The 27,501-nt window shown below is 37.6% G+C and overlaps 1 protein-coding gene across 1 annotated transcript in view; it reads left to right on the top strand.

Annotated features, from left to right (window-relative positions):
* Nucleotides 1–27,220, top strand: part of DOCK11 (dedicator of cytokinesis 11) — a 67,579-nt gene extending 40,359 nt beyond the window's left edge. The window contains exons 37-53 of the mRNA XM_053473082.1: nt 373–420; nt 1,097–1,239; nt 2,360–2,475; nt 2,718–2,855; nt 3,262–3,444; nt 4,835–4,948; nt 5,851–6,066; nt 6,753–6,810; nt 7,321–7,427; nt 10,966–11,088; nt 11,433–11,546; nt 18,599–18,745; nt 19,629–19,839; nt 20,347–20,537; nt 23,174–23,274; nt 25,141–25,279; nt 26,813–27,220. Of these exons, the coding sequence (XP_053329057.1) occupies nt 373–420; nt 1,097–1,239; nt 2,360–2,475; nt 2,718–2,855; nt 3,262–3,444; nt 4,835–4,948; nt 5,851–6,066; nt 6,753–6,810; nt 7,321–7,427; nt 10,966–11,088; nt 11,433–11,546; nt 18,599–18,745; nt 19,629–19,839; nt 20,347–20,537; nt 23,174–23,274; nt 25,141–25,279; nt 26,813–26,899 (2,236 nt within the window). The 3' untranslated portion in view covers nt 26,900–27,220. The remainder of the gene's footprint in view (nt 1–372; nt 421–1,096; nt 1,240–2,359; nt 2,476–2,717; nt 2,856–3,261; nt 3,445–4,834; nt 4,949–5,850; nt 6,067–6,752; nt 6,811–7,320; nt 7,428–10,965; nt 11,089–11,432; nt 11,547–18,598; nt 18,746–19,628; nt 19,840–20,346; nt 20,538–23,173; nt 23,275–25,140; nt 25,280–26,812) is intronic.
* Nucleotides 27,221–27,501: the final 281 nt, after the last annotated feature.

The following is a 27,501-nucleotide window of genomic DNA, read 5'->3' as shown; positions in this document are numbered from 1 at the left end:
CTCCACATTTCTTCTAGGAGGTAATTCCTGGTGCTCTAGAATGTTTTATCCTCTGTCATCTCCTTCTACTGTTAGGAATAAGCAAAGCCTGTAGGTCCGACCGCATTCCGACTGGGTATTAACACAGTAAATAATAGATATTCAGAAACATGTAGAAACATGCCCGCAAAATCACTTGGGCTATATTTCCATGTAATATTCCATGACGCTATATTTCCATGTAAGATTCTTTTGCCTTTTGCATTCATTCTCAATCAACATTACATTTGTTAAACTAGTTTTAGTAAGACAATAGAAACGGGTGTTAGCACCGGGGAGTTTGGGGGATTTATTCTGTATAGATATAATATGGTTTGCTTTTTTTCTTTGTAGGGTTTGCTTATACCATTTCAGGTATACTGGAAAACGGAACATGGGAAGGTACAGTGCTGCAATATTAATAAAGAGGGGGATAAATGTTGGCTAATTTTGGTGATCTGGCTTTAGCCGCAATTTCTTTTCTTTTTAATTTCTGTGTAAACTCTATTCTTTGCAGAAAGGGTTAATCTCAGGCATACACTGTGAAAGATTAAAATAATAGTTTCACTATGTCTACCACTGATTTAAAAAAAAAAAGGATTATCGGATGAGCTTTCAGCTCAGTTTAAATATTTGTAGCAAGAATGCTGTTAATGTTAGAAAGAAATTAATGGCAATAAATAATACAGAGAAATGAAAGTTAAGGAAAGATTAATAGTTTACCAAGAAAAAGGCTACCCTCAGAATTTGCAGACCCTCTTTGCCCTTGTGAATGGTCTAAGAGAAGCAGAGTGCTGATATATGACATCATAACTAAGCAGAAGCCCCCTTAAGTACAGAGACCAGGATAGGAGCGCCGTTTGCCCCACCTATGCACGGACATGTTCAAGAACAACCCTTCACACTTGTTAAAACACATTTTGACAAGATTAAGATCCAAAGTTTGTATAATGTTTAAATATTTCTCAGGTTTTTGCGCAAAATAAATTGCAATGTTATCGCCATATTGGAGTAGATATATCTATAAAGGCGCGCTGCTTTATCAACATGTGGACTCGAACAGCTTTTGCTTCTTTAGAGTTCAAGACATATGGGTATCTAAACACTTTGGAGCCGACAGAAAGTCCCAGACCATGCCTGCTCTAAGAAGCAGGACAGGAGCTTTCCAGGCACGTCTACAGCATCTTAGCAGTATGGAAAGTTCCTTTACCCTTAACCACAGTAAGTCAAAATATAACCTTATTCTGTAGCATGCTAAACCTCTCTATGTGCATCAGACCAGTCTACATTCCTATAATCTTTTCCATAGATAAACCCTGCTAGGTCAAACAGCTAACAATGCTGACTGTAGACCCTGTACGGTGAATTAAATCTAACAAGCGTCGTAATCTTACTTTGGTACTATGTCAAGTCCCTGGTGTCATATTCATTCAGCTCTGGTTTTAATATAAAAATCTAATCATACAAATGATCTTGTTTTGTTCTGTTTATTGTTTAAAGTTGCATGGATTATTTTTCTTTCATAGTTTATTGAACAAGAAATTCTAAACATAGCATTATGCAGAACATTCTCTAAGGCTACCAATCTTAATATGTGAGCATTACTATTATTGCTACAGAGAACAAACAAAAACACTGAACCACAGTGAAGTTGCTTAATTTCTTTTTTTGTATTTTGGGTGATGCTGGTTTCTATTAACATTCTGGACCTCTGAGTCTTACATATGTTTCCTGTACCTAAATGTTTTTGTATTATTTTCATAAAATCCAAATCCAAATAATTAGATTAAAATAAACCAATGAGTATAGCGTACAAAAGGTGAAAGCACTTGAAGGAGCATTTCCATGGTGAACTTCCCACTGGAGAAGAAAAACCACAGGATTATTTGCTTGAAAGACAAAGTCAAGACCAAAGGTCCTCAGTTACCAGCTGGTTCATTGAGCAAATTCCAGTGGCTGGGGCAACTGCTCCCTCTTTCTCCTCTATGTGGATAGAAACCAGGGCCCAGGGCAAGCTCCCCATTTCCCCTACCGGTCCACTCATACTTTGGTGTGAGGGAGGTCTGCTCCCCTAAATTGTCCTCTGCCATTTGCTTGCCACTCGCTGCTGGGCATTGGGATATGACATCATATGTCTGAACTTTCGAATAGAAGGTGGGCCCTTAAGTGGAAGAATTCATGGAGAGACTTGTGCCGGCTGTGGACAGGGGCCCCTTTAGCGCTCCATTAAAGTATATGTGTGAACCCAACAGTGAAATCTATGGGAAGGATGTTTCTAATATATGACTGTATTCATCATTCATTTGAACCTCACGTTTTGTTTCGCTCTCTGTGTGATCAGGTTCAGGTACATCCGATGCAGACATTTTACATCAGGCATTGCTCGAAGGGAACTGCGCCACTGAAGTGTCCTTGACAGTCCTGGACACCATTTCTTTCTTTACCCAGATCTTCAGGGTATGACTGCATTTCTCCTCTTTAATATAAACTCTTTACGCCCTTCTGTACACTCTAACACAAACTAGTACCACTAGTAGCAGGTCACCCTTTCTCAGTAAGTACCACTAACAGTAATTGTTTTCTAATAGCCTTGACTCAAAGCTTAAAATTAAGGTTTGTGATAGATTAGAAGGAAAGGGATTAGTTTTGCAAGATTATGTGACTGTACATCTTACTCCCCATTTGTGTGTTAAATATAGACACAACTACTCAACATGGAGTGTCACAATCCTCTCATGAAGAAGGTCTTTGATATCTATCTGGCTTTTATGAAAAATGGGCAGTCTGAAATATGCCTAAAGCATGTCTTTGCTTCTCTACGAGCCTTCATCAGCAAGGTAAATACCTATTTTTGTGTGCTTTAAACTTGTGGATTCCACATGGATTGGTAAACAGAAACATATTTTGAATCCACAGAGTTTGCTTGTGATACACCTTCCACGCTTTGACTTTTGCATGTTATGGGGTGGTGGTAACCAGATGTACTTTAAGATCATTTTTTTTATCATTGCTTGCAAGAAAGCTTTCTGTTTTGTGATTTGTTATTTATCAAGGTGAATGGGTTGTACAACCCCTTCTTTTTTAATTCAGCCCAATTTTATTCATCAGGATATGTAACAGTAAATTGTGATAATTTATGGTGCATGCAATTACTATAAAAGTCTAATGTACACTTACATGTCATTAAGAAGTTCATGATATTGTAAACCTCTCTTGACTGATTGGGTCTTTCTCTGTTGCAAGTTTCCTTCTGCGTTCTTTAAAGGAAGAGTGAACATGTGTGCAGCGTTCTGCTATGAGGTTCTTAAGTGTTGCAATTCAAAGCTCTGCTCCACCAGGAATGAGGCATCTGCTCTTCTCTACCTACTCATGAGGAACAACTTTGAGTTCACAAAGAGGAGAACATTCCTTAGGACACATCTGCAGGTAAGTGTTTTTTTTCCCCTGTATCTCGTTGGTTATGTTGGTACATGATTATTTTATTACATGACTAACCAAGCAAATCCAATGGCAATTAGTTAATACAATTACCTACTTTGATTAGTTGCTCAACTAGGAATCATTTCGGAATGTGGTAGACCTGCATTAAGGTTCAGTCTTCTTTAGGACTGAAATAACGTGTTAGTAGTGTTATTAATAACACTATAGGGTATGCAGACCCCATACTCAAAAGAATCAGTCAGCGATTGAATCAGTATGAATATATGTTAATTATAGATACCCTAAAATGCAAGCGTATTGGAGTAGACATCACCATGATGTCGAATATGATTTAATTTCATACCACTTTTATTATCTTGTGTTTTATATTCCAAGTTTTTACATACTGTTTGGTTTTTTTGTTTTTTAAACAAAACAAATGTTAAACCTGTAGTAGCACCTTTTCTGTTTAGGGGCTAAAATACATTTGAATGTAAGAAATAGTTGTCTATACTGTACGTATAATCCTTAAAAAGAAAATGTTCCTGTTGTACAGCGCTACAGAATATCATAGCGCTATATAAAACAATAAGTAATATTAATAAAGACAAGAACATAAAACTTCTTCAGACAGGGAGATAAAGGCTGAATTGGTGTAGTGGTAATTGCTTTCTGCCGTGTTAAAGACAGGTCCTTATCTTATTTAATTTCAAATAGTCTAGTTCTCATGAATGGACAATTTTTTGCGCAAATTAAAAATTAAAAGGGAAAAAAATGTATTCCAGAAATTAAACAGAAACTTCTGCTCTCATGTCGTTGTCACAATTATGTTATTAACCATATGGAAAATAATCAGTTACAATAAGAATTCTTGGAAGTGGATGTGTGTTCCTTTTCAGTTAATTTACTTTTTAACAGATATGACTCAACAAATATTTTAATGAAAAAAATATCCCGGGTCCAGTGTGACAACAAGCAATAGGGGGAAAAATGTCACCAAACCAACGTTTATAATAGATTAAAAAAAGCACATGGGTGGTGTTGACTTGGCTGACCAGTACATGAAACCATATTTGGTTAACCTCAAAATCCAAAATTTGGTATAAGAAAGATGCCATTTATCTATTACAAACGCCAATGTATAATTCCTTTGTATTATATAAAAAGGCATGCCTAAACATTCCTTCAGTTCCAGCAGAAGGTCAAGAATTGTTTTTTTTCCCTTTTTTAGAACTGTTGGAGCCAACAAAGTCAAGGGTTTGCCAGCTATGAGAATCAATCAAATGTCCATAAATTCAATAAGGAGTCATAGAAGTCATATGAGATTTGTATTGTGTGCTAGAACGAACACCATACAGATTAGTAGGACACTCATTTAATTGTCTTTGTTTTTCAGATTATAATCGCTGTTAGCCAATTGATTGTAGACGTGGCTCTTAGTGGTGGCTCAAGATTTCAAGAATCACTTTCCATAATTAATAATTTTGCAAACAGCGACAGAGCAATGAAGGTACGATGGCGACGCACATCTTTACAGTGTGAAAGAGATTTAATTATTTAACCTTAGGTGGGGTATATACTATTTATTAACCCTTTGGTTAACCATGTGAAGAAGAGGTTAAGAGCCATATACCAGATAACCCCCTATTGTATACCATATTAACCAGGTTTGTTTTCACTAATCATTTGATATTTTTTAATGTGCTGCTGAACCCTAGTGGAAGGGATATAATGAATGTCCAAGGGCAAAAAGAATCCATATAGAACCAAATGGTAGGAGAGGAACTTCCTCTCCACCAAGTATTTGAGATCATTTCAAACTTGCCAACCCCCTGGAGCTTATCAGATCACCGTAGGGGACTACAAGTCCTGTTTTTGGGTTCCCTCACAAACTTAGTAACAACAGGAATTTTGCTGATATAAGAAATTACTACAAATTACTACAAATAGAAGCTTGTTCATGATAATGCATGTAATGAGAGATCATGGGAACGGAATGTTCTAGCTGGGAATTTGCTTGAGGCAGATATTATGTTGTAGTGGTTATTATTATTTATTTGTTATTTCCGGTGCTGGGTTAAAATAAAGATTTATCTCAGTTACGCTATTTCCTATTTTTTAAGGAACAGAATGACACAGATCTTTACAATACAGATCTTAAAGTGTTGTCAGAGGGGATAGTTATTTGCTGATGTAAGACAGTAGAACCCTTCTAAGTTTCACGGACAAAACTCCAGTGAATCACCTGTGGGACATAAGTGATCTAGTTGTTAGAATGCTTAAAAACTGTTTAATGTATGGAATTTTTTTCCGGCCTATATATATTTTTGCTTACCATCGAGACAATAAATAGATTGTGATTGTCTTGTTTTCCTGAAGGCACCCTGCTAATTAAGAATTATATTTTTACAGTCAACTGCTTTCCCCTCAGAAGTCAAAGATTTAACTAAAAGGATCCGTACTGTTATCATGGCCACAGCCCAAATGAAGGAGCATGAGAAGGACCCGGAAATGCTGATAGACCTTCAGTATAGTTTGGCAAAATCCTACGCAAGTACCCCCGAGCTCAGAAAAACATGGCTTGAGAGCATGGCCAAAATCCATGTGAAAAATGGAGATTACTCAGAGGTAAGGAAGGGCGTGCTTGAGGCTGATGCTTTGTGTTGCTCACACCAAAGAATGAATGGGAAAGGGCAGTTGCTCTTCGTTGGTTGATGCCAGACGAGCCCCCGAGTCACTCTTACGGACCTTTAAATCCTGGCACGATCTTACGGATTCCCATATTAATGCTATGGAAGACGTAACCCCTTAAGGACAATGGGTGGTCCCTAAACCCATTGAAAACAATGCATTTTGAGCCCGTACATGTACGGGCTTTGTCATTAAAGGGTTAAGATAGGGTAGAAAACCGTCAGAAAATGAATACGAAGAATGCATACAAATATTCGCCTGAAACGAACACAGGGACGGGAGAATATTCGTAGAATACGAAGATTTTTTTTTCTCGACGATGAACACGAAGACTTCACTGGCGCCCATGTCTAATAATTACTTTTCTTATTTCATACAATCATCTGAACGTATTTTTGTAATCATCAAAAACGCATTCCTTTTCCTGCATGTACATTAAATGCATGTAACTAATTTAATTAATAGTACTACATTTTTGTCAGAATTGTTCACAGACTATAAAATTGCAGGTTGCACAGAGAGAAATGTTTATTTACCTTCATTCCATTTTCTCAGTGGTTTTATCTCCAATGTGAACATACATATAAAAACCATACTAAATATTTTGTCTGCTTTGGTTTCAGGCTGCAATGTGCTACATCCACGTGGCTGCTCTAGTAGCTGAATTTCTCTTCAGAAAGAGTAAGGACTTTTTTTTTAGAAAAAAACTCATAGTATATAGGCCAAGTCAAAAATTGACCCTACGTACCAACCATTGGATCCCTGAAACGGCGCCACATTTGGTTGAAAAACTAGTTAATGTTGTAGCCAATGTAGGCTAATGTACAGAATCTGCTAGCCCATTGCCATTTAAGCAGCATCTTTACATACATATGCCTAGCATAATTCATAAAACTGTGCTAACTATCCTTTGTTAAACATTGAGCTTACAATATTCAGTAATCTATGAGAACTTGCAGACTTATAGGAACCTGATATCAATTGAAAAGTGTTTAGGGCCAACATACGGGCAAAGTTCACTGCCTTCAACCCCCTGTTAGTTGATTGCGTAAATGGGTTTTGGAGCTCAGTGTCTTCCATGGGGTGGGATGGTGGGTTGGCCTCTGTGTGAAAAGGGAATATACCCCATGGTGTACAGGATACAGTTGATACAGATACTCTCTGAAATGATGTCACACTTTATTCCTGCAGAATTATTCCACAGTGGGTGTGCTGCATTCCGGAAAATCACTCTCAATATCGATGAAGAAGCTGGAATGAAGGACGACGCTGGCATGATGGATGTTTACTATAGTGAGGTGATGATTGTAATGGGAAATTCGTCTTACCACCCACATTTTTTGTTAACCATAAAAGTTGAGTGTAAGGGACCTGAACAGTGCAATATGTTACAATAAGAATAATAGTTATAGACTCCAGACTCCAGCAATCCAGTCCTCACGTCAGGCTGTGTGTCCACTACATGCGCTTAGACTGGTGTAAGAAACCACCATTTGAGCTCTGGGTATTAATAGTATTAATAATGCACTCCCTTTACCCCCTCTAAGCCCATTAATACATGATACTAGCAGCTATGATAATTCCTTCCTTCTTACTACTTTCATAAAGCATACTGACTTTGTGCACAACTACAGAATACCCAAGGAGCAGCAGGTGTGTGCCCTAAAGTTAAGCATGGGCCTGGGATAGTCCCAACACACGAGTATTAGTTTTTAGTAATAATATTAGTATACCGTCTGCCCTGTGACAGGCATGCATTGATCAAGTAGCAGGTGTTGAGAAAACTCTATTAAAGTTATGGAGAATCTTTGGTTTTGGATGAAATTGATTAATTAAGAAAAAAGCATAGAAGAGGTGAGCGGATTGTACCTTTTCCTCTTTTGCTGCATACTGTTCTCCTTTACGTTGGTGAAATGCTACCTTATTTCACTAGAACCATCCCGTGAGGGTTCCCTCGGCTGCAGTCTTTGATATACTTGATGTTCCGGCTTTTGTTCTTCTTTTGTTCTTGTTTTCTTGAAATATAATGTTTACTGCAGAAGAAATCAATGACTCATTAGCGCACAGGTCCTTGTTTGGCCAAAGAATAATCTCGTCAATAGGCAATAACAAATACAGTTATCAGTTCCTCCTCTTACTCAAACACTTAGCACTAACACTTTCAATAGGAAAGATTACGTAGACCAGTTAAAATTTACATATAAACGTGCGCCCTAAACATATCTGACTACATTTTCTAAGTACACATGTTTTTATAGGTTCCTTACGCGGGAACACCTAGTCGGTCTCCCTAGTGGTATAAAAGCTTAATATAATAACAGGCTTCTATCTTGTTTAATGTAGTTAAGCCTTCAGAATGTTAATCATGTTTTCGCTAAGTGGAACATGACTTTTAAGGACTCTTTAATCAGTTTTTATGATTTTACTCATAGATGTTTGTAGACGTTTCTTGTATGCCCAAATTCTCTAATGTTCCCGACAGTGTCAAAATACAAAAATATTTTCCTTTGTACATGGCCTCAAATGATTTATCAACAGCCTTACCGTGGCAAAATTCCCAGTTTGCAGTAGTTGTTGTTAAAATAAGCCTTTGCACGCTATAAAATGCTCTGATTACCTCACAAGTGGCTAGGACTTCACATATATCTCCCGGAATATAAACACTTCTATATCTCCAACTAGATCCAGATACAGCACTGTCTCTCTTCCTACTCTGAATACACAGGAAGGGGTTCCTGCACCTAGGGACAGGGTTAGAAAACACTTAGGTATATTTGTATTAAGTCTTTATATATTTAAATATTTAAGGTAAAAAAAATCAGAGTAAAGATTTAAATACTGTATGTTTTTGGAACATACAAAAGAAAAAAAATATTTGATATTGAAAACAGAGACTTTCATTTTAAATTTTAAAAAATAACTTAAACATTCGTCACAAATACCACTACCACAAGTCTCAATCATCTAAGGCAATATTTGTTCATCCGGTTGTAATTGAGGTATGTCGATGTCAGTGAGAGAAGAGTTTTTAAAATGCCAATTGTGGGAAATTCAGTTCCTGCTCAGAGAAGGGCAATTATAGATACATCTTATAGCTGTGATTGATCCATAGAATGGATCACGAGGTTCCATTCCATATGGATCTGATCTATTTCCCATCCTTGATGGAATGTGGACTGGCGTATTTCTGGTAAGGGACTTCTGATGGAATTATGTTGGAGTTGTCATGTCATGCAAAAGCATCATGAACTGTTGCCAAGGTGGGAATTATCTGTTTAAATTAAAGATGTTTAAGTACAGGATGGAATTATATTTCACAAGAGATTAAATCGCAGGACAAGAGGTCATAGCCTCAGAGAGTCCAAGGTCTGAATATAATCTAAATCGTTTTCTCTGAGGATGGACATGTTGTATTGCCTTTTAGCAATGGCGACAAATTTATGACAGCAAGGGTCAAGGCACACAACGTGAGATACGCATCAATATATCATCAAAATAAGACTAGCCTGATAACCCAAACTGAGGATTTCTGCTCTTTTCTTATTAAGGGGAAGGGATGTACACCTGACATTTCCTGCTTTTAGCCGGGTTTTTTTGTTTATGGAACAGTTGAGTTATTTTATGTGTAAAGAAGTTCCGGTTACTTTGTATCTCACCTTGCAAAATACCACAGAAAATGACACCATGATGAATCACATCATACGTCGTATTAATGAACCGTCAACAGGTGACAAAGGAACATTCAAACCAAAAAAAACAATAGAGGAACGTGAATTGCGTTGGAACATTTAGAAGCTGCCAACTTTATAAACCTTACAAGGGAGACACGGCAATCCTACGCCTAAAAAAAAATGAAAGGGGAACTCCCGACATTTCTTTACTTTGGTTGCAATAGTTAGTCTGTAAGTTGGGTACCTACTAATGTGTGCTAAGCAGAAATGTGGCAGGTAAAGAAGAAGAACAGGTAAACATAAAAAGTAATTAGTTCAGTGTGCCAATCTCCAGGAGGCTTCCAGATAATGACGACAAAATTCTTCAAGGACCAAAAGGTCACGGGTAGTCGAGTACTGGGTGTAAAACATAAAGGTAACTGATGTATGACAATGTATGGGGGTTCTAGCAAAAGTATTAACTCTATATTACTTACATACTTAGTGCTTAAGCAACCAAATAGGGGGAAATGGTCAGAGTTCCCTTGAAAATTACTGTTCATAATGTTTTAGGGCCTAGCACTTTTAATTATGATAAATACACATGATTTCTTAGTATTTGGTACATTTGCCCCATGGCTATTGTAAAAAATATCCAGGGATACCCCAATACCTAATTTGGAACTTCATATTAATTGTTTAGAGACAGTTAATGTGACGAGTAAGAGGCCAGGAGTATATGTGTTATCAATACCTGCTTGAAAGTTTTGTCTCTTAATTATGACTTTAATTTCTTGTTTCTTTGAAGTTTTTTCCAGTGAGGGTTCTTGAGAGATCAGTATCAGTACAGTTTCCATAATACTGACCCCGCTACATTCCTAAACCACAAACCTCTAATGAAACAAACACGAAAACATATTATTATTTTTAAAAAAACTAAGTGATTAAAGGTCAGTCACATCAAAAATAAATAGTAATAATTAATAAATTATCGTCTACAGTAGATAAAAGTATCTGAAGGAAATCTAATAAAAATCTGAATACCTGCTCATGCTCATAAGTACTGGATTTTGGTAGGGGAAGGATAGAAAGATTGAAAATAATTTTATACAATGGTTTTTTTGTGTATTTTAGAAAGCATGTCCCCCAATTAATTAAGGTTTCATGTTTTTTTTTGTCCCATCAGGAAGTTCTCTTGGAGTTACTTGAGCAATGTGTGGATGGCTTGTGGAAAGCAGAACGTTATGAGACAATTTCTGAGGTCTCAAAGATGCTTGTTCCAATTTATGAAAAAAGGCGGGAATTTGAGGTTGGTGAATTTGTTCATCTGCTCGCTGCTGCTGCCTTCAACATTTTTTAACAATTAGTAGTTTGTTGTCTTTTCATTTCTTTCGAACCTATAACCAATATTAACAGGTATTTATGGTGCTTTAGTACATACTAATTTTAGAAGTAACTACGGTATATATAAATATTTTCCTGTGCCCATCATGATGATGGATTAGATAGCACTTAACTTACTTTTTTCCCTATACATTTGCATAATGGTCTGTAAGGTGCTTCCTTACAGGGGACAGAACGTGAAAGTACATAAACTAGTTGGAAAACATTGCATTAAAAAAAAAAAAAAAACTTTCATCCTTTCGCTTTTAGAAACTTACCCAGCTGTACAGGACCCTTCATGGTGCATACACAAAAATCATTGAAGTCATACAATCTGGAAAAAGGCTTCTAGGAACATATTTCAGGGTGGCCTTTTTTGGACAGGTAAGACAATGGAATCTGGAGATGGAAACTTATATTGTTTTTAAATGTTTCTAAAACTATATAGTACAACTACCCTTCACATCATTATCGTAACCTGCGCATGAAGGATGCATAAACAAAGGTTGAAAGCTGATATGTCGTATAACTAACAATAGTAAAGGAAGCAGAGAGCTAGAAACCTACAATATATATCAACTAACAGTATATAACATACCTCCCAACATTTCAAAATCTGAAAGAGGGACTCACCAATACAAGCAATTTGCACTTTCCAATGTCGCGCTTGCATCACCACTTAAAACACGCTTCATTTTTGTCAGCACAGTCATTCATATTAAAAATAACCAACACATTGAATTAAATTCCAATGAGGCTCATCCAGACATACTACTTCCATGATGCTGGCTGAGCATCATGGGAAGTCCAGTTAACAGGAGATAAAGCTGCAGATGTTAGCTGTGAACTACAATTCCCATGATGCTGAGCCAGCCAGGTGATCCACCATAATGCTGGGTTAGTATCATTGGAAGAGTAGTCCACAGCAGCAGAGATTTTTTTTATTAATTTAAAAAAAAAAGGCTAATGTTATCCTCCCTTCCAGGACCCTTACGCTCTGCCTTCACACACACCTGCCCATAAACACACATACACTGCACACACACATATACACATACACTGCCCTTACACACACACATATACACATACACTGCCTTTACAGACACATATACAGATATACTGCCCTTACACACACCTTTACACACACACATATACACATACACTGCCCTCACACACACCTGCCCATAAACACACATATACACATACACTGTCCATAAACACATACACTGCCCTCACGTACCTGCCTTTACACACACACACATACACTGCCCTTACACACACCTGCCTTTATACACACATATACATATACACTGCCCTTACACACACACACATATACATACACTTCCCTTACACACCAGCTTACAAATACAGTACTGCTCTTACACACACCTGCCCATACACACACACAAGCTTACAAACACACACACATATATACACATACACTGCCCTTACACCCCTTTCTCCCCATCTCTTACCTTTTCCTTTATACTACGCTCTGGCCATTGATGCAGAGCACAGGGTACGACATCATATCCCAGAAGCCGAGGTATGAAGCGACAGACCTTGCGTTCCCTAATGTTGAGCCGACTAGAGGGAGATTGTGATCTCCCAACTAGTCCTGCAGGCTGCAGCTGCTGCTGATCGGGCGGCTGTGCGAGTACCGTTCTCGCCTCACCCTTCCTGCAAAGCGGGACAGAGGTAGGGATAGGCGGGAGAGTCCTAAAACTGGGACTGTCCCACCCAAATCAGGACAGTTGGGGGGCATGATATAAGCATACCCGGGAACCTCACATGCTAGGCTACCCAGAGCTTCCCCTCACCTGAGGACTCATTTAGAGGATAGGACTAGCCCAGATAGATGTGAATGAGTAGGACGTAGGTGTGGAATAGGTAGTAGTGGATTGAAATTAGGTAGGAAGTGCATTTTTATAGGATTTCACACTAAGATATAGAAGGGAACTTAACTTTACTGGCACGGTTGCCAAAAAGTGATAGCATCATTTCTCACAGTTTATTAAACTATACACACACTAAAAAAATCTTTAAAATGCAAACATTGCTTTTTCACACATTACCCAGACAGGAAGTGGGCTTTTGAAAACCGTCACCACAATTTGTAAACAAGCAGCAGCTTCGGATTTCATTAGTTATATAATAAGCTCAAAAACAAAGCCTGTAAATGTCTGTGTGGAGAAAAAAATAATGGCAATTCCAGGTCCAAACGGTAATGTGATTGTATGAGAAGAGTGTATTTTGCCTGTTTCATTTAAAAAACAAAATAGGTTCTTTGGTTTTTGTAAAAAACTGTGAAAAAAATTCTCTTTGAAAAGCTGATTATGTTAAAATGATGTAGACTTCTTAGGCAGACTGTAAAGTTCTCAAAATATTTTTATTAAATCATACATATACTCCAGCTTCCCTTTTTATAAATAATTCCTTTTTAAGTATTCTGAAGATGTTCCAAATAGATGGCTTGGATCTTGTGGCTCCAACAAACTTTTATGTTAAAAACAATGACGCCTTTTATAGTGTTCCCATTTCTGAGTGGAACCTGCTTTTCCTTTGAAAGAGCGTGTTGGAGAGACCAAGTGTTTCTGATTCTTCCTGGCTGCTCTTAAAAGCTGCAACCCAGAAGAATGTAGTGTTCAAAGGGTGACATAGGCCAAGTCATACTACTTTTCTGCTTCGGTGACTAAATAAATATTAACCCCTTAATGTACGGGCTCAAAATGCATTGTTTTCAATGGGTTTTGGGACCGCCCATTGTCCTTAAGGGGTTAAATATACACTTCCGTGTTTTTGCTAGGATTATTCGATCAGTAGACACGTCTGTCACGTTCTGCATTTCTGTTTATAGGAGTGCTAACATTTTCTTAGCTCCCTTAAATCGCTGTCCCTTACCTTTCCCTGTTTACCACTTGAGCTGTTTATTTGGTGCATCTTTGCTTTTGCTCGTAATAATAAGAAGGAAACCCCACCACAAATATTGTTTATGATCGCCAGTAGTTGCCATCCAAGAGATGGAGCCGATTCTGGAGATTCAGTGGTCTTTGGGTGCACTTTTATAATTAGTAACCTGTTCTGTGTGAATACACCAACACACACCGATGTGGTATCAGCGTGAGATTATTTGGTACATTCCTTAAGCTCGTATGTGGAACATTACCTAGACCCAACTTGTCTTTCAAGACACTTTCATTTTCATAACACTCACACTTACTCTAGTTAAACTACATTATGGCATATTCTGTAGATGATGGGGCATGAGATATTTAATGATTAGTCGCTAAACGGAGGTTACTAAAGTGTTATTTTGTTGTGGGAGTCATTTAAGTAAAAACTCCATCAGAGACCAATATGAGAAACTAACACAAGACCAATGCACTCTTACAGTTTGAGTCTTTACATCAGTAAAGGATGGTGTATATGGGCTGAATTTGATGGTGCTATATAAAACAATAACTAATAATAATAATAGTGTAAAGCACTGGATTGCTGTCACAAACCAGTGCATAGAGAAATGGATATTCTACCATTAAGGAGCATGTCTGAAAATGATTATTGGAACTCATTTACAAATAGTGCATCACTTCTATTTAAATATCATCTCCTTGCAGATATTACCGTTTTGGAAATGATACAAGATGTGCTTACCAGTCCTTATTTTGTGTGAGCTTTGATGTATAATTGTGTGTGTGTGTGTGTGAGCATGGATGTATGAGTGTGTGAGCATGGATGGCGGTTAGGATGGAACTGATTGGGGCAAAGGTAGCGCTCACAAGCTGTTTAGGGCAAAGGTGGCGCTGTAGGAGAAGTTGCTTGGTGAAGTTGGGAGGTCCCGGGGCAATTTTCACAGCAGGGCCCTGTGGTTTCTAGTTATGCCCCTGATTAAATGCTAACGTTAGTCATAAACATTGGCGTGTGTAGTACTTCTACCACATACAAATAAAGCCCGATCGTGTTATATATAAATGGTGGAAGATTTATTTTTGTGTTAGTTCCTTGCCCGGTTTTCACATAATAAGGAACCTTCTGTTATTGATTTCTTAAGTGTAAAACTGAAAAACTGAAAAAAAGAGCTGAAGTTGGGTAAGTATCTGACAAAATTAACCAGGGGATATAAGGTAAGCTACTGTGTTTATTCTATTTCAAAACTTTTTAAGAAGGGAACAATGTTTCACAGGATATGTTTTCATTACCTACTGAGCACATTTGTGCTTTCACAAATTCTGACCGTTAATGGCTTACACTAAAATACAACAAATTACTTTTTCATAACAGTCAGGTACTTTATACAGAAGGCTAGTTGCACATTCTTCTATATTTGTACTGTATATATACTTCTTATACTCTTTCTGGATTGGTTTGCAGCTCATGTGTTTTGAATTCATTCTCACATCCTCTCCCTCTCAGTCTCTTTAAATATCATCACTACAAAAAAATGCCTCCAACTAATTCAGCTTGAGCCGTCAGAATCCTCCATTCCATCACCTTCATAGCTGATAGTCCTATGTTTTTTAGATCGCAAGCATGGCCTTTTCTACCATAGTAGTTGGTGAAGCAGAGGGGTACAGAAGTCGTTTTGTGTTGGTACTCTTTAGTCTTTCAAATTATATATCAATACTCTACGGAGTTTGAGATATAAATTAAAAATATTGTATGTTAATTTTCATATATTCTCATGTTTAACCCACTGTATTGATTCCAAAGACCTTGCACACCATAACTTAACCCCTTAAGGACAATGGGCGGTTCCTAAACCCATTGAATACAATGTATTTTCAGCATGTACGGGCTTTGTCATTAAGGGGTTAATTTTCCTCAAACCATACTTACATTCATCTGTTTGCTACTAAAAAGCCTATTTACAAAAAAACTCATGCATACAGACTCACTCGAGCTGGACTCATGTAATCAGGAACTTCCAAGCACCTATTTGCTTTATCGACAATACTGAAAGGCATCGACAAAGACTCGGAAATATTTGATATATATAGCTATTTGATATATTTGTTATGTAACAAAATTTGACTTTTACTGACTATATGAGTTGCTGTTTCAGCCTTTTTGGCTAAGATCAAGTGGCCTTAAGGTTGAGCTGGTGTTTAATTTGGAGGTTCTCTTAGACCTCCCCAGTTTGGTCCACTGGGGCATTCAGCAAAATAATGGTGTATTGTGTGTGGGTACTATTTACTTCAATGCTGGTTTGGTAGCAGTCTGGATAATTTTTGTTTGGTTCTCCCACTTAAATAGGCCTTATTCTATTGCTGGTAGGTGGAGGGAGACATGGGCCTGGGCTGGTATGACACTTTAGGTCACAGGTTCAGCTTGTACACTTTTTGTTTTGTTTTTCTGATATGGCCACTTTTTTGTTTTTTTACTAAAAACCCTACAGTGGAACCAGGTCCCTAAAAATATTATTTTGCTGGGGTGAGTAGGCTTTTGAATGCCAACCCTTCTTGAAGCCTTCGGTGGGAGCCCTAAAAGATCCAGCCCTACTTAAGCTTCAGCCGGGAAGGGAACAATGAGGCTGCATATCTCCCCATGGGGAGAAGGGTTAGATTGGGCTTCCACTGTGGCCCTACCACTTTTAAAGCACCTCCAATTTTGCCATACGACGAGAGACAATACAAGGTGCTTCATGCTTCAGTTAAAAAAGAAACAAATAAGTTGCTCTAGAGTATTGCGTTTTGAGTCAACTCTGTCAAGTTACACGAGTCATTCTACTGACTACTTAGTTTGCTTCCATAGTAAAACATTATCAGGGGTTATGTATTATATGTAGTGACATAATTCGCTTATTCATGCACATTTATTGCATGATGTCTGCAGCTATACAAATATTAATATGCGGAAAAGTGGACAACCTTGAGAAAACTAAGGTGTTGTTTGTATTGGATAGTATTCATGCAATTGTTGTGGAACAGCCTTTCAACAGAAGTGGTAGACATTAATGGTTTGAGGGAATTTAAACATGCATGGCAAGGTTTGAGGCTTTACAGCAGAAATAATGTGTCAAATTATTTGTTACCTGCTGCCACATTGCTATGCTTATTATCAAGGTACTTTCAAGGCTCAAGAAAGGCCAGAGTTATTAATAGAGAGGTCGCACTTCTGGCTACAAGCACCCGTATTTAGGGACAAAGTGACCTTGCGTGTCACACAGCTTGTATTATCAAGAAGCTTGATTTCCCGTAAAACAAGCAGTTCTTTTCTTGCACAACAGGAAACATCCCGAAAACTCTTTATTTATTTTTTTTTTTGCAAGACACACACTTTTACTGTATATCCCTGCTTAATTCAACAGCATGGAAAGTACTCCAAGCTTCAGAAACCATTCAAGAATGTAATACACCAAAAATATTAATACATTTTCTTTTATTCTCTGAGAATCTGACATCTGACTTCATTTTGTGGTTTTAGTATTTCACGTTTATCAGTTCTGCATATCATCTTCCTCTTTTGTTACAATGTGCACTGTGCACGGCTTTGTGACAATAAATAATTCATTCGCTGGCGACAGAGCTTAGTGTGTATGCAGGCAGCAATGTTTTTTGAATTGTAAAATGATATGGGAAAGTATCCTGGTCCCATTATGCAAATCACAGTACCCATTAGTCTTTCAGAAGTATATATAAAAACAGGGCTATGTTTAAACATTAAATACAAGCAGCTTCAGCTACATTGTTGGTAGAACGGGATGTGTGTTCCCCGGTGATTCATTCGCCGTATGAATGGAAAGCCACACAGCTAGAAATGTGTGGATGTACTCATAGCCCACTAGTAGGAAATTTTCCATTCTTTAAATACTTTAAATATTGTATCACTTGATTAACAACAATTCTACGCATCTGGCCTTTTATAAATTTTATATAAATGATTGTATTCTAAAATTTTCAGAATTCTAATCATTCTGAATGCTAAAATTCTAAATATTTCTGCTGTTCAGCCCTCAGTGTTTAGGATAATTTGGATACTTACCCTACCGATAAAGGCTGCAGGCTCAAACCTAGCCCTTAAGCTAGCAAGAATGTAGTTCATCACTACCCATGATATGCCTTTCAAGGTGCCATAGGTTGTAGGAGAGGGAGATATTGGTTTCATCACTGTGATGTATCTTTCTTTTCTTCAAACCAAAGACATGATCATAAATGTTCCATTCCTTGGTTTAATTATTCTTTCTATGATGGGCCCCCAACATATTCTTTTTTGGGGGGCCCGTTAGGATCTAGCACTACCCCTGCTGACATTCGGGCAGGACACCCATAGTGCAGTGTTAGGCCCACATATACTCCAAGTTCTTTAACCAGTGTTGTGTAATTACACACATGGGTATATGTATTATGTATGAAAACTGTGCAGCAGTGAGGTAGGGAATAAATTACTACGCTAAAAATTCCTGATTTCATCACATATAATCAATGTCATTTCAACAGGCTTTCTTTGAGGATGAAGATGGTAAAGAATATATCTATAAGGAACCAAAACTCACAGGACTCTCTGAGATATCCTTACGGCTTCTAAATCTGTACGGCGAAAAATTTGGTACAGATTCAGTGAAAATGATTCAAGACTCTAACAAGGTAAAGACATTAAATACCACTTTACAGGTACAACAGTCAAATGATGTCATTGCCTCCAGTTACATATTCAGGTTACTACTTTGCAAAGGCTTGATCACCCAAATGAGTTATGACTGGTGTAGCCTCGACTCCCGGGCCAGGCCCTGCCTAATACACACCATTTTGGGTTGAAAAGGCTACAGCCAATGTATTTATTTAACCAGCCATTGGCACGCAACCTCTAAACAAAAAGGTGCGCTAACACAGGCAATGACCCTCAAATTTAACATCTTACCCCCATAAAAACCAAAACCCCCAAGCTTGCCTGTACATACCAGGGCCAAAGATGAACGCATACCCCAACGATAGCCCCAGGGAGGTGTGTACTATGTCATAGGGTCATTCTTGGCTCACTGGTGCACAATATGAGTTGATATTTACTTGTGAAAAACACACAGCCCTTTAACATTGACCCAATATTTTAATTATTATAGTTTTCACCAATACAATTAACCCACATTTCAACCACCATACTATGTTCTTACGGATACATTCTGTAAAATATAGTTTTGCCATGTTGAACAGTCTAACTGTTGAAAGACAGATGACCGTATACTGTACAGTTCAGTGTATTGTATATTCTTTATGTATAATTAAGTAGATTACACATTGTACCCGGGATCATAAGAAAACCGGATATCAAACGTTAGGTCAGGAACAAAACTCCTTTATTATAATATATACCCGTCTAGAAATAACACCTGATTTGTATAATTGTAGGTTAAACGCTTTTACTGGAATCTAACTCGGATTGATTCCATTTGATTATTGAGCACAGCATAATAAAATAAAAAAAAGCACGTAGTTATGAGTGCATCAAATTAAGAATTGTGTTGTTTGGCAGGTGAACACAAAAGATCTTGACACAAAGTTTGCACATATTCAAATAACATACGTCAAGCCGTATCTGGAAGAGCAGGAGCTCCTCGACAGAAAAACAGATTTCGAGAAAAACCATAATATCAGCCGGTTTGTTTTTGAAACGCCGTATACTCTCTCAGGGAAAAAGCATGGGTCTGTGGAAGAACAGTGCAAGAAAAGAACCATTTTAACAAGTAAGAGAAGCAGTATAGGTGCTTTCAGTGCAAATTCACATTTTTTAATGTGCAACAATATTTTAAAATTTCTCTACTTTTAGAACACTCTTATTCCAAGTCCTTCCTCCCCTGATCCCTATCTTTCCCATGAGCCCATAATGTTTTCTCATGTATGAGAGTATCACAGTATAATATCTGCCTTATTTCATCACAAAAATACCGGTGACTTTCACATCAAAAAGTCTGGGTAAAGCTCTGCCACCTAACTGCATACTCTAAAATACAAGTCTCCCTACTTGGCTATTGAAGCAGCGTCCCCAAAGAGTAATTGTCTTCCCCTAAAACAGTGTCTACAGTTTGAGCACATACTACATAGCCGATACTGCATACATTTATCAGCACCTCATGCATGGCACTGGGCACTCCATTCATGATGCTGTAGCCCCTGTATATCTGCCCTGAAGCAGTTCCTATAGTGAATAACAGCAGCTCTGGATGGTACATTCACTGGGTGTCTTTTTACAGCCTCCAACGCTTTTCCATACGTTAAGAAGAGGATACCTGTCATCTATGAGCACCAGGTTGATCTGAAGCCTGTGGATGTTGCCATTGATGAGATAAAAGACAAAACAGCAGATCTGCAGAAGATATGTTCATCCGTGGATGTGGACATGATACAGCTGCAGCTCAAACTCCAGGGTTGTGTATCGGTACAGGTAAACAATGTTTTACTTATCTCGTGGCCTAGGAGTGTGCAGTATACTGAGTGCACATTAGAAGCTGTTCCCAGTTTAGCCAGGTCGGAACAAATACTATTTTGACCAAATAGCTATATTTCTGTAGGTATTAGAGCATCAATGATATTCTATGTCTACACACCATTAAAATCCAATCCAGACAAAGATTATAACGAACAGCCTTGCTTCAGAACCTCCTGGGAAAATAATAAAACAGAAGATGCAGATGGTGATCACATCATCATGGTTGACTCAGGTTTAAATGACTATGTGTCAGTGATTTAATGTTCCTCTAATGCCATTGACTGTCTCTCTTAATACCAGTGGTGCAATGGTCATTATAAGCCTACAGCCTCAGAGCCTCTGTGTCATTATTAACCTCTCATTCAGTCCTCAGCATTCTAAATGCTCATATTCACCCCTTCCTAACACAAGATGTAACTAGAGCTAACTTGTCCTGCTTTGACTATGGCAACTCAGTCTTAGCTGTTCTCCCTCATCCTACAGTCTATCAAAAAGGGTTATAGTCAAATAGATGGGAAGAGATAGAACCCTGTATGCTAAAAACAGAAAGGCAGTGACAAAGACAAGATTATTTGTATTATTATAACCAAAAATAATATATATAACATAAAATTAACTGTTACAAAGATTTTTAACTATACTGAAATGAATGGATATGACCTATTGTCAGACCATACACAGATGTTAAACCACTGGCTGTGCATAGCCCCCCCCCCCCCCAGTATTTATTATAATATGATTTGTTTCCAATGAAGTTAATAAATATATTTAGAGTCTCGTGTGCAATTCATATTGACTTACTCAAAGCATGAGGCTAGCTTTGCGTAATTCCTGCTTGTTTACATTTGTGAAGATAATTAACCTGCGTAGGTGGTTCTGACCGCCGTGCCAACTCCAAGTTAACAATTAACTGCATTTTGAAATATTTTTTTTATTTTTTATTAAAAACCTGTCAGCAAAAGTTAAAGAAAATAGTTAAGCAAAATTACAAGCATTTCATTGCCTGCACTTTACTGTTTTCTTGACACCATATGTCATACCATTAAAAAAATAAGTGCACAATTAACTCGAAAAAAACATTGATAGATCTTACTTTGTTTTATTGATTCATTGATTGATAAGAGAAAGGGATAAACAACAATTTAAATGGAAGAGGAACCACCCCCAAAATGTTAGATTTCTGTTATAAAACAATACTCGTTTTCACATAATATACTTATAAATGTCCTTCTGCAGCTACATATTAGTCACGTGTTATAGCTACATATCAGCCCAATCTTCACTACACTCCTTATCATGAATCATCCAGCCTGACACTTTGGTTAATTAAAGTCTATGAATTAAAGGATTTCATGATATAAATGGGACAATATTAACGCCCTGTTAAGGCATACTACTAGGTAAAGAGGAGCCTGTTCTTGTGAGCTTACAATCTATTGGATTCTAAACTATATTACTATATATAGCACTGTATTTTATGCTCAAAAAAATATTTATTTTTCCATGGCATATTAAAGATGAGTCGACCGCAGAGAATCTCAAGTGAACAAATAAGTTTAACATATTTGAAGTTTCAATCCACAGAACCTGTTTTTGAATCACTTGACCTCATCCTCCTAGGAGACTGTAAGCTTATAAGAGCAGCGCCTCCTTCGCTTCTACTAGGATGCCTTATGTGTGTTCATGTTTTTAATTTTGCACACCGCTTTTATGTTCTTGTTGATGTTGTATTCTGCACCACACATACCTCCCAAGAGCCTAATTTAAGTGGGACAGTCCCAGTTTTCACAGTAGGGATCATCCCTGCCAGCTGACCCACTGAGTTGTGAAATGATTGATCACAGCTCACATGTCAGCACCTTGCAACATATTGAAGCAAGGCTCGGCGATATGCTTCAATGCATTCTGCTACACAAAACACCTAAGCACATTAGAAAAAGGTGCCATTTGTTTATGTAGTCCAAATACATGCCCTTGCAGACTTAGAAATTGATTAGATGTGGCCCCATTAAGGGATGCATCTTCTTGTAAGTGTGCATTGTGAGTGGATAGTGAATGAGGGAGTGAATGAGAACTTGGAGGGGGATGCGACCAAACACCACTCACCCATCAGAGATTCCAAATACGCGCTCGGTAGGAGCTCTTCACTCTGTAGGAACTTGGTGAAACGCGGCAAATGCTCATGTTTTATATTTAGGATAACCTACCTACCCAATCAATGTTTGCGTTCTTATTCCAATGTTTGTCTTATCCAGTCCCCCATCCCTCACACCCGGAGCAGTGGAAAGGTGTAGGAATTAACAGGGATATATTTAAGAACAGATCTCGGTGACATCCAACCCATTTAGATTGGCGGTTGTCTCAAACGCAGTGTCCACTTTTATTCTTAAAGACTTCTTTCAAAGAGCCAAATTAATTTGGGGAAATGTCCTTCATCAAAAGTCTACACAAACATAATTATACACAGTGTATATATAATAAAGTGTTGCCCAGAATATAGAGGAGAAAAAGACAAACATAATGATGTTGTAACTGATCATGCTTTCTTTTTTTTTAATGCTGTAACAAAAACAATCGTCTTTGTTATTCAGGTAAATGCAGGGCCGCTGGCGTATGCCAGAGCATTCCTCGATGACAGCTGCTCTAGCAAATATCCAAGCAAAAAGATCAAAGAATTAAAGGATCTGTTCAAGTATGTTTCTATTCTTTAGATATTGGTAACTGCTAATGTTATACTAGGTGCCACTGAAATGGTAGGAAACTATTGTCATGTTACTTACTTTCACTGGGGGGCTTCTTTAGGTGGTCCTACACCTAGTCTACTGACCAATGCTGAAATGCATCTAACATTTTAGATGCCATTGGTTTTCTCCATCAAATGTCCAGAGGTGTCCATGAAAAATTTGGGGCCATTATTATCCAGAGGTCATTGCACTACGTAGCGAGAGAAAATGTGTTGCTTTTATGAATGCGTCTTATCAATATGCTGCTTTTTTAGAATTCTCTTGGAAAGAAACAAATTTAGGATACATAAAATGCTGTTTACTTCAGTTTATCAAAAAGTTTTGGAACACTCTGAACTTTCATACAAAGCACCAATTAGCCACATAAAAACCACTTTTACATAAATACATAAATCAATGTCTTGATCCAACCAGGCAGAATTTGTCATAGGCTGCATATGTAATGCGGTATATCTGAATCTGGAGAGATTTAATGGTAAACCTAAAGACTACAATACACATGTTTACATCCATTTTTAAAATACATTTTATAATCTCTAATTGGTCTCAATTTGTCACTATTAGCAGTTGGGAGGTCAGTGTAGACTAGTGATGTGAAAGAACATTCAGATGTCAAGCAAAGCTCTGGATCCGTTTGTGTTCTTCATGGACCATAGTATTTGGCTTACAGTCACTGAGCCTGGCTAGAATAGGGTGTGAATAAAAAACATAAACCTGAGGAAGAGGTTAAAGAAAACCTAAAGCTCTTAATGGGAAAATGTGTTTTTGATTTTTAAACAACATTGTTCTCATTTTCTTGGCTTTGATTGTGCTGTAGAGACCAAACAAACCATTGCTCAGCATCGCCTTGGCTTGGCGATGTTTAAATGCACCATTTCAGCTTTATTACAATTGACTTTATCTTTGCATATAAACCCTAAATCTATTGATTCTCCCTATATACAGCTACACAAAAAAAAACACAACAGACAAATATAGTTCTGTGTGCCTTGCATGACCACAGACCTGTATAACTCAGGCACCCGAGTGACTGGTGAAAATATTCTAAACATGTTTCTAATCATATCAAGTGATCTTTTTTACATGTCTTGCCTTCTTTTTTTGCACACCCTTTTTATGTAAAGATGAAGAACATGAGAAAATCATTAATTATATACATATTTACATACTCTGGTAGAAAGATGGCTGCAATGTTGAGCATCAGAACATGGCATCATTATGTTACATTTATCCATTGTGTGCCAGCAGATTCTGTAGCTCTATTACAATAGGGAGAGTGATGAAATTAACAATGACTTTAAAATTCACAATATTCAATTTTGGCCATAAGATCCAGATATTAGGACATACTGGTTCAGAAAAGAGAAGAGAGGCCTACTTACATCCTTACAATCTGTCAGGAGGTTGAGGGGGGATGAGACAGAAGAAGAAGGCTGCTTGGTGTGGATGATTTGATTGTAGCAAAAACGATGGGAAGACGTCAGTGGCATGAAGAAGATCTCGAAGTTGGGGAGGACTCATCTATCCGACACTATTAGCCATAAAACGCTGCACAAAAGCAAACCATAGACAGGTGACACTGGCACAAGTACATATTATAAACCCTGGACCATTTTTCCCATGTAACAGGTGATTGCCATAAACAAGTCGGTTTATTGGCTAAATTACATATGAACAGTTGCAAGAATGTGGCGATAAGACAGGATTTAGATCTCCTGCGCTTCAAACTATAAAATACCAGCTGGTAGATTTATTTTTGAAATGTGGCCTATGATGTGTGTAATGGTGTCATCTGTCATGTTTTCACTATTAAGGCAGTTTGTCCAAGCATGCAGTACAGCTCTGGAGTTGAACGAACGGCTCATCAAAGAAGATCAATTTGAATACCACGAGGGCTTGAAATCCAACTTTAGAGAAATGGTAAAAGAACTGTCCGACATTATTCACGAGCAGGCAAGTATAACCATGGAGAGCTGCATGCTTTCACCCCGCAATGCTTGGCGTACATTGGTATCCCAACAAATATATGGGAATACGAACCGATTTTTTAACATAGATTAAATGTAATCATTTAAATGATCTACTCATTCATTCTTAAAATGTTTAAAATAATGCCTTTTTAGAAATCCAATTAGTAATACAGTTTTAAAAGGGTAGTTCAAATTAACATATGTGCAGCAACCCGCTGGCTAGCCAAAGAATTCGGCCATGCGTGGTTGGGGGTACTGGGTTTAACACTACTTACCAACTGACATACTCAGGGAGACAAGGAATTAACATTTGTGTACAATAAAGCAGTCTCGATATTATTTAGGTGAGCATTTGTCAATGTGTTCGAGAATTGACATAAAGCATTTGCTGGATTTTCATTTGGTTGGGTGCAACAGTCATCCTTTGCATTCTTACCCCCCCTTTTGCGTGTCATAACGGAATTATACCAGAACCTCTTTTTTAGTGTGGTTGCTTATGAGTTACAATACAGAGGAGAGGGAATACACCCTTAGGATTGGGTTTAATTACCTATAAGAAAGAGCAGCATTTGCGTAATAACAAAATAACCCAAAAGGGCTGAGCTAAACAGCATCCAAGCAGTATTTTGGCGCGCAATTCTGGCCCGCAATGTGCTTAACGATACACTTTCTGTAAACATCTCTTTTGAACAGCAAGATACTGTATATTCACTCTACTCAGTAACAGTATTTGCCCCGGAAAGGCAAGCTTACAAAGAAAATAACGTCATTGCTAGAAACTTGTTTTTTTTAAGCAGATGTTTTGTATTCAGTATGATACCCATTATCACATTTGTCTTTTAGAGTGAAAGGTTGCAGCCCATTGTAAATGTTATTTTCTTTGTTAATGGTTTTATGTTTAATAAAACATAAGCGAGAACTCTTAACTGTTGTATCATTGTAGGGGATTTAGTTATGGTTGTATCTCGGCAGTAGTTTAATATGCATTCTTTGTTTAGGGGGAGCTGTCTGAGTAGCTGATATGCTGCTATTTGCAAACAGAAGATGGACAAACCTATTTAGGGAATATAAAGAACCGCAGTCGTTATTTTAGGCTGCTGGGGAACAGCAGGACTGTTTTTATTCTTATTTGATGTGAAAACCTTGCAAAAATCTGCATGTATCCTGTTTTGGATAAGCAAAGCTTTTATATATTTTTCATGGTATTAATACAAGGCAATAATTACACTTCCCTCCTGTACAAATAGTCAAAGAAAGGGCATATTAGCAATTATCAAAGGTATGCAAGTCTATTTTCATATTCTACGTCTTACTTCTGCTTTTGCGTGTATATTTGTTTAATGTCAATCAAGCCACTGTATTAGGTGAGGTCTACTTTTCAAACAGATGATAATGTTATATTATTTCCCTAAATGCTTTACGTGGGCAGCTCTGAAGGTAATTATTTTACATTACTTTAACAGTTCACAAGTCATGGATCGTTCAAAAACTTAACTCTTGCATTCTCACATTGCAGATGTTTCAGGAAGACCCCATGCACCCATCCTGGATGCAGAATTCCTTACACGTGTTTCATGCAATCAGCGGGACCTCAACCGAATGAATCACCAGTAAAAAGTACAAAAAGTACCGAAAATGATCAAAACCCACACTTATCGATCTCAGGAAGAAAAGAAGCCTAGACAGCCTTACACAATGAGACTTTTCAATGCGCCAAAGATTCTAAACTTTCACCGGAACCAGTTGTGAAAATGTTATATGATGCAGTTTCAGGAAAATTATATGTGTATAGTAAAAAGGTGTATTTCTAACCACACACAGGTGTGCTATCGTGGCTTTATCTCTACTTATGGGGCCTTTAATTCAATTACCTCTGTGTTTAGAGACTCATCTAATTACTATAAACCCCATGTTTCTGCTGTAACTCATTAGTTATACAGTTAATTAATTATATAAAAGCGCTGCGTTGTTAAGAGCCAAAAGGTATAGCTTTAGAATATTGGTGGCCAACGAGTACCTCCAGCTATCAGTGAATCAAATACACGAGAATCATGGAAGCTGTATTATATTACATGACAATGCCAAAAAGTGATTGTGTATTAAGACAAGGCAGATACAAATGAATTTTAATATTGCCCCGCAGAATGTAGCTTAGTATTAACATAATTAATGTATTCATAAATGTCACACTCATTGGGATAAATT

The sequence above is a fragment of the Spea bombifrons genome, chromosome 8 (assembly GCF_027358695.1).
Source record: "Spea bombifrons isolate aSpeBom1 chromosome 8, aSpeBom1.2.pri, whole genome shotgun sequence".
Taxonomy (NCBI): Eukaryota; Metazoa; Chordata; class Amphibia; order Anura; family Pelobatidae; genus Spea; species Spea bombifrons.
Note: the sequence above shows the minus strand (reverse complement) of the source record. Positions and strands in the feature narration are given on the sequence as shown.